The sequence below is a fragment of the Manacus candei genome, unplaced genomic scaffold (genome assembly GCF_025592945.1).
Source record: "Manacus candei isolate 608988 ecotype Guabito, Panama unplaced genomic scaffold, ASM2559294v1 h1tg000024l, whole genome shotgun sequence".
Lineage (NCBI taxonomy): Eukaryota > Metazoa > Chordata > Aves > Passeriformes > Pipridae > Manacus > Manacus candei.
In genome coordinates, this window is record NW_026138072.1 from 5,035,001 (window position 1) to 5,043,096 (window position 8,096).

At 41.9% G+C, this 8,096-nt stretch overlaps 1 protein-coding gene across 1 annotated transcript in view; it reads right to left on the minus strand.

Annotated features, from left to right (window-relative positions):
• TBCA (tubulin folding cofactor A) overlaps positions 1–7,521 on the minus strand; it is a 25,376-nt gene extending 17,855 nt beyond the window's left edge. Inside the window, exon 1 of the mRNA XM_051788127.1 lies at positions 7,405–7,521. Within this exon, the coding sequence (XP_051644087.1) occupies positions 7,405–7,457 (53 nt within the window). The 5' untranslated portion in view covers positions 7,458–7,521. The remainder of the gene's footprint in view (positions 1–7,404) is intronic.
• Positions 7,522–8,096: the final 575 nt, after the last annotated feature.

Sequence of the window (8,096 nt, forward strand, 5' to 3'; positions counted from 1 at the left end):
GCTGCTAGGGAAAGAGCATAAAGAAACAAAGTCTAAAGTGAAACTTCTTGTGGATGTGTCCTAAGGCACTTCTTGCCTCTACAAATCAAGTTAAGGACTTTTTAACACTGAAGAAAAAAACTAAACCATAAATGTTTTATAGACAAGAGGTAAGCTCCTGGCTATGGCTGCTGCCCTTTTCAAATCCTTTACACATTTAACTTTCTCATCACTTAACAAACAATTTCAGAATTTGTGCTTTCTCTGTGAAAACCACAGGTTTATTACTTTAAAGCTGGAGACTAAACCCAGAAGAGCTCAAAGGGCTTGACAGAATCTTAAGGTAGAACAAGAAAAAAAAGGTCCTTTCCATAGTGTTATGATTTACTTCCTCATCCATCTTCTTTTACTCACTTTCTCTCCCCCACTTCAGCTCCCTGGGCTGAAGAGCAAAGTAATACAAGATGGTTCAAGACAGTCAAAGAGCTGACCACTGGTGAACAGAGGTATTCCCCTCCCTAGCCCCAACATACATCTCTGCCAGCACTAATGCTCACATGATATCTCTGTGAGTCAATCCGGTTCACCAAAACAGCAGGAAATTAACACAGTAACAAAAAAAAAAAAAAAAACTAACAGTTTTTCTCCTGGGTTAAGCAAATTGAATGTGCTTACCAAAAAGTCTGAATTAGCATTAGAGACCAGAGAACCAGAGACGGGGAGAGGGAAATGAGACCTCCAAATTTAGGTTCACATTGATTTCTCAAGGGACTTCGCCCCCAGTCTGTTTAGGGTACAGAGCTGCAAGTGGGTTAGACTGTTCCAATTTCTAGCTGCTGCATAAAGAACCCCAAATTGCCCTTGTTTCTCACTCCACAAAGGTACCTCTGTTCCTACCTCAGTCCGCTGTCATCTCCCATAGTTGCATCATTAGCAATAGCACTCTGGGCATACAGTTTATGTGAAGTTTGACGGATGAAAAAATTATCCACAACAGGGGTTTTCTGAATGCATAATGAAATTAGGATCCTCTGTACACAGACAAAAATTCCACCTTCCTGAGCCACAGTCACAGACAGGAATGGATGCTTAGAACAAAAGTGGTATAATGGTACAAGGACAGAGCAAGCACACACCACTACTCCTAATGTTCTGCCAACATCCAGCAATTGGCAACAATTCAGGTTCTCCATAAGCCAGAATGGCACCTATGTGCTTAAGCCACCAAATGAAAACTTCTCTCCAGCGTTAGAAAAATCAACACAATAAACACTTTCCTGGCTGGATGGAGCAGGTGGAGCTCTGAAGAAGATGAGAGGGAATTGCTCAGTATTGCTACTGAGCAAATTCACTGTTGAAAGGACATGCATCTCTTCAGAACTAATGTTGCTATTAACCATGGTGCATGCTAACACGCCATGGATTCAGCCTAAGCACATAGAAAACCCAAAGCTGACAGCCTGTATTGACTAGATAATGAAGTATCTATGCTTAGTTCAAACTTAAAAATCCATTACAGTGTAACTGTACAACGTACAGCTTTTTTTTTCTTATAGTATACTAAATTCCATGTATTAACACTACACACAATTAGAGCACAAGTAATTCAACAACTGCAGTAATGATGGCAACATGCGATCGCTACCTGCAGAGCTTAAAGTACCAGCTCCCTAATCTGCAAATTTTACCTACACACATTGTTGGGTTCACTAAGGCTACATAAGCACACAAACATTACAGACTGAGGCCCAAGATAAAATGTCAATGAATGAAGATGAAGGAAGTAGGCAAGAAATACAATACTTGACACAGGTATCACAAACTCCCACATTTTCTTAGCCATGGGTGACTATTTTCTGATTTAGACAGGATCTCACATTTAGGCACTCCTTTTCTAGTCACAAAATCATCATCAAAGATAAACATTCTCTTCTAAGTGCCAGGATGTAACCATACACGAGTATATAGTCCCTCCTGCATCTAACAGCTTACGGAACTAAGTTACCATGACATTTCAGGGTAACTTTGCAAACTTGGGTTTTGCCAGGGATTACTCTACTGTGAAGAATACAGAAATCGGTTACAGGATTTTCTGAAGTAAAAAAACTATTTCAAATTATAAAAATGTTAAAACCAGGTAATTTTTATCATCTCTGTTACTAGAGATTTCTCTGAATCTTCAGGGCTTCTCCTTCTGTTCTTGCCTTTCAACACAGTTATTACCCTGTTCTTGCAATACATTCTTTCAATTTTTTAAGTTCTCATCATAAAAACAACTGAAGTTCCCCTTTTTGCCCAGCTGAGAAAGTCTGTCTAGCTAAGTCATCTCTGAATGTCAGCAGCCAGTGGGAGCATGGAGTGGGCAGAGGAATGGAAGAATCCAATAGGTATAACCAAAATAAAAGTTCTTAAGTTACAGGCTATTCAAAAAGCAAAAGATGGTGGCTGGGGATCAAGATTTTGATGAGGTGCTGCAAGAAGGAATTCGGATTTTCAGGGGCAAAGAAGAAAATAGCTAGTCCACCAAGACAGCTGAAAGAGCCTTTCTGACATGCTGAGGAAAAGCTGGAGAGAAGTGAAAGTTTATGAGCCTACCCTGAAGAGGCTCTGGAGTGGCAAAAATTCTGGGAGAGAATGGTATGAAATAGAATGGGACAGGAGTTGAAAGTTGTAAATGCTACAGAGCCCAAGAACTGCAGTTCTCGAGATGGAAAAATGAGAAACGGGGCCTCTGCTGTGGTAACAATTGGGGTTACCAAAGATCATCATTTCCTCTTCTATAACCCAGGCATCATCTTCAGTCAAGACCTTTTGTTTTGGAGAAAAAAAAAACTTATTTCTATTTCTTCCCCCTCCCTGCCTCACCCAACTGGGCACAACCAACTGTAAGTGCTACAGTAATGAGAAAAATTAAATAGAATTACAGTCATATTATGCGTGTAGACAATTCACAACGCATCAGGAAAGAGACTTAACACAGCTAAAAGAAGAAACAATGGACCTCGCTGTCTTGAATGAGATTTCCACCTATATGATCACACAATTTATTAATACTTAAAGTCAAGACAGGATGGATTATGGTTGTTAGCATATCTGTATACAAAGAACTACCATAAATTTAATACATTTTTCTTAGTTTTTCCCATGGATCCACATTCCAATTCAACAGAAAATAATTATCTGTAGCTGTTTAATCCACATAGGTGGGTGGCTCCATGCCATGAAAAAACAGAAAGACAACAGCATTACATATATGTGTAATGCCACCAAATAATGTTGCCAAGCAACTGGAACTACTGTATCTCCAAACTTCTGAAAGACTATTCAAATAACTTAAGAGTGCAATGCTACAGTTTTGCATATGTTCTTGTCCAAAATAAAAAAAAAGCCTTCCTCCCTAATATCACATTGTTAATGACATGGTCATGAATTTGGTGGCCAGGTTAGAGTGATGACATCAATAGATTACTATGGTCAGCACAGACGTACATAAGACAGTTTTGCCTCAGGGGGCAGAAAACAACTGTAAACAGAAAAAATCTGAGATACCAGAATCATGTTTTTTACTTTGGGGTTTTTTTCTATAAGAGGTAATGGGATGGACAAAGCAATGCAAAAGAGGCAATCTGATCATTACTAATTTAAATTTGTGAAATATTTTTTAAAATTTTTAAATTGCTTAGGTCTGCTCTAAAGGTAAAACAAATGGAATCAAACCCGTTTAAAAAACCCCCAAAACAATAAAACAACATGCTATGCAATTTTCACAGCTGTGCTCGTCACAGCTTTTTAAGATATGCATGGATACTGTTTGTTATTCCTGAAGTAAAAAGCAAGCATGTATTGAAAAACACAGGGAAATAGGAATCCCTTAAAAAAAGTAAGTTTGTTTCTAGACCCTTTTCCAGGTTGGTCTATGTATGCCACAGATATTACCTCACACAGCACTATGTAAATGCAAGTGCATTCTTTTCTCAGACAGTTTACATAAAGCAGTTCTTTTATATGGGACAGAGACTATGCTAGTAAGTCTCCAAGAACTACTCAACCTTCGAACGCAGGGCCAACCTGGGACTTTCTGCATCTGATTCTGATGTCAGGAACACTACGAAAGGTACTTAAGACATATATAAGTAGCTCTGGACCGCAACAACCACACTTGGCTAGCACTAAACACAAGTTTAAGACTCCAGGACTGAGCTGGTGACAACCCTAGACAACAGATGTGCAATCTGCACTCTGAAAAGGGTTATTTAATTTGGATAGAGTCAGCTTGTATCCAACAGTGCATACAGTATATTCACCCTCTTGAATCCCTGAGCTCTCAGATGTGCCATGTCAATACATTAAATTGCTTTATCATGCTGACTCAGTTTGCCTGAGCAGCTTTGCAGATCATTCCTCAACACCCAAATAATATATCTCTTCCCATTAATTGAGCTTACAAACAGTTGTTGCATACAATCTTATAACAAGAATAAAGAAAAGAGATGTGAGTTTCTTATCAACACACTGATGCTAAGAATCAGAGTGAGTGCCGATGGCCAATGAAAGCAAGAAAGCAACCATAATTCATATAATGGACAGAAGATGGATAAAATTTCTGATTTACACCAGAAATAGCAAATTTCTTGAGTAACCAAGAATGTGAACTAATTTCGTGCTTGAATTATCAATAGAGTCAACATACAGCAAAAGGAATATTTGCATTCTTCAGACTTCTCTTGCACAAAATGTATCCTTACCAGTTAAATAATTCCATAATAGAATTGTTCACATTTATATATAAAATCAGACCAATAGTTTTGTGCAACTTGCAGGACTTCCTGTGTTCGGAGCAAGGGGGGACAATCACAGTGTACATTGCTTTGCAATATAATGATATTTTACAAAGAGAAAAAATATCAACACCAATGCAAAAGGCAAAAGAACAATCTTGGGAAGACACCACAGTTTTAGAAAGGTGAATTTAAAAAAAGAATTGCTTCACAAAAATCAATACACTTTCCCCATAGGTTCATGATGTAAAATTCTATAATCAAGGCTTGTAGATTTGTAATTATGGTATGTCAGCCACATTTAAACAAGCATGTTAAAAGATTGTTAAAGTTAAACTAACACAATTGCAATGTGAATTGTCTTAGTCTCATTCTAATCTACTGGTGTCAGTTCCACTTAATCACATGGAAACTATGGGCAAATGTCAGTGCTATTTTCACACAACCTGACTTACTTTCTTTCCAGTAGTTTTTAAAATAATTTCCTATCTGAAATAGAAATAAGGTATTTTGGAAGTTTTGCATTTTTTACTAATCAATTCCCTCACTATCCAGCAGGCCATTGTTTGGATTTACTACAACTAAGACCATTTTGAAGTGATTATACCAAAAGTATTGCTTGTTAAAACAGAAAACATTACTATTCATGCTCATCAAATCTAGGTTTTTTTGAATGATAAACTAGTGAAAGTATATAATCACCAAGAGCCTGCCTACCAGAGCTGTCAAAAAAGCAAAAGGTTCTCCCCATTCCTAGTTTAAATTTCTTTCACTGATATACAGCAACGTAAGAAACGTGTGGGCAAGTAAACTACCCACAACCTACAATACTGTCTCTTGAGAGGAGTACACAAAGAATTGATGATATGCAGCTAAAAAAAAAATCCCAAAACAGAATAGCTGCTTCATTCTTAGTTTGAGAAAAAATGATGAGTTAGGTAACTAATGAGAGAAAAAAAATTGCTGCAACAGATGACTAAAAAAAAAGCAAACAAAATGTCTAAAAAGTTCTGTATGCCCTAAACGTTCTTGACCCCTACCTTTTTTTATATATTCATATTGCCTGAGCACTGAACATGCTTGGAAATCAGCATTACAGGCTAAATTCAATGTGCCTTTCTAAACACAGAAAAAAAACCTAAGGAAAATTACCTGACATGCTAGTCAGTCACTTTATGGAATGTTTAATAAGCCTCTACACAAGTCTCACACAGCAGGAAAAAAATACCTATACAGTTGTTCTAGTCCAAAATAGGAGCACAATGCTGATGTTCCTAAGTTAACACAAGTCACATGAACGTCCACTGTAGTAGAGTGCATAACTAGGCTTCTGGGTGGAGAAGGGTAGAGTGGGACTGACCCATACCTCTTCTTTTATCTGCGTGCAACCGTCACAGCCGCTGTATCATCTCCCCAGAGGGAGTGCAAGATAACACTCCTTTCCTCCTCTCCCCTTTTTTTTAAAGTTATGTTCACTTACAGCTGCGACAGAATAACTGCAGATATGCCTGTTGTTACCACATAAGATAAACAAGTTTACTTGCTTATTCACACACACAGCCATTCTTCAAAAGCAAATCTGAATCCTGTCAACTGCATTTGTTCCATTTTCCAAAATGTTTTTATCCCTTTCTTTGTACTAGCCCTGAAAAGCATATAATTATAATTGAGTGGTTTGCTCCCTGGTTGCAGACCAGGAACTCTCAAGTGCCTTTAGCTAGCATCAACAGTAACAATTTTTCTAGTCTTCAAGTCCAACCTTTCAGAGCAAATCATGTACAAGAAAATATACCTGTCTGACAGAAATTTGCTAAGTCATAACATGAAGTTCATTGCATGAAACTGCACTATTTAACATCTTCAGCCAACATACACACTAATTCTGTCTTTGCCTGAGCCAGCACAGTCTTTATAATCTTAATAAACCCCACTGTGACCAAACAGTTCATGTCAAAGCCTTGTGTTTACAGCCGTAAGAGGGATCCAGACAAACAAACTCTTCTTAAAAATTAAGACTATGTTAAAAACCCGGAAGATCGAGGCTCCGATAATGAATTTAACAGGGCTGCCCAGGGAGGTGGTGGAGTCACCGTCCCTGGAGACGTTTAAGGAAAGACTGGATGTAGCACTTAGTGCCATGGTCTAGCTGACAGGGTGGTGTTTGCTCACAGGTTGGACTCGATGATCTCAGAGATCTTTTCCAACCTAATTTATTCTGTGATACCACTGGTTCTGCGGTGCGAACTTTTGAATCACAAATAACCAATTCAACTGCTGCTTTGGTAAAAAAATAAGTGAGACTTCATACCTCGGCAAGTATACCTCGCGACTGCCCTGCACACAGACGGGGCAGCATGACCCCCCTCGGCTCTCAAGAGTCACTAACGAAAGTACACGAACCTCGCGTTTAACCAGCGTCCCGGGAAAGCGGGGCCTGTTCCCGGGGAAGCGGCCGTGCCAGGGCCGCGCTCTGGCACGACCTGCCAGCCCCACACAGCACCGCGGCCCGCGGCAGGGGCGGCCGACGCTGCACAGAGCCCCGTTGCGGCCCCTCCACCCGGCCCGGTGGAGCCCCCGGGGCCGCAGCAGGGCCCCCTCCCCTGGAGGCCGCACCGAGCCCCGTCCCTTGGCGGCGGGGGGCACTCACCGCCTCACGACGCCGGTCTTGATCTTGATCTGCCTGAGGCGCGGGTCGGCCATGGCGGCGCGGGGGCGGAGAGCGCCGTGACTGCGCAGCCCCGCCCCGCGCACGCGCAATACCGCCGGCCCGGGCGGCACCACTGGGAGCAGGGCGGGGGACGCCCGGCGTCCCCCCTTCCGTGGCGCAGTGGAGTTGCCCGGGTGTGGGATGGTGGCGTCGCGGTGGAGCAGCGGAGCGTTGTTCGGTGTTTGTTCGCACACGCCAATAAAGGTGGGAATCCGCCGTCGAGTGCAGCAAGGGAGTTATTCTGACTGATGCCGTGATGGTGTTTTGGAGTGTGGTGTGACCAGCACTCCCCACTCCCCACTTCCGGTACCATGGTTGGTCTTCGTGACTGAGGCCATTTCACAAGGCGAGCAGCCCTTCTTTGGAAACGTGTTTGTGCCCCTTCCCCTCGTTATCAGGCCCAGAAGGTCCTGTGCCCCAAGGAGACAAACCAGATACCTTCTTCCCCTCCCTCCTGGCCTCAGGGTCCCTGGGCACCAGGCCAATCACTCCACTCCGTGCCCGCCCCCAGGTCCTGCTCCTGGCCAGCCCGGGCTGTGGGTGATCCCTGTGGGTGACCCCGGTGATCGGTGCGCGGGGAGCGCTCGCAGCCCCCGGAACAGTGTCTGTAAAACCGGCTGAGAAGGGTCCTG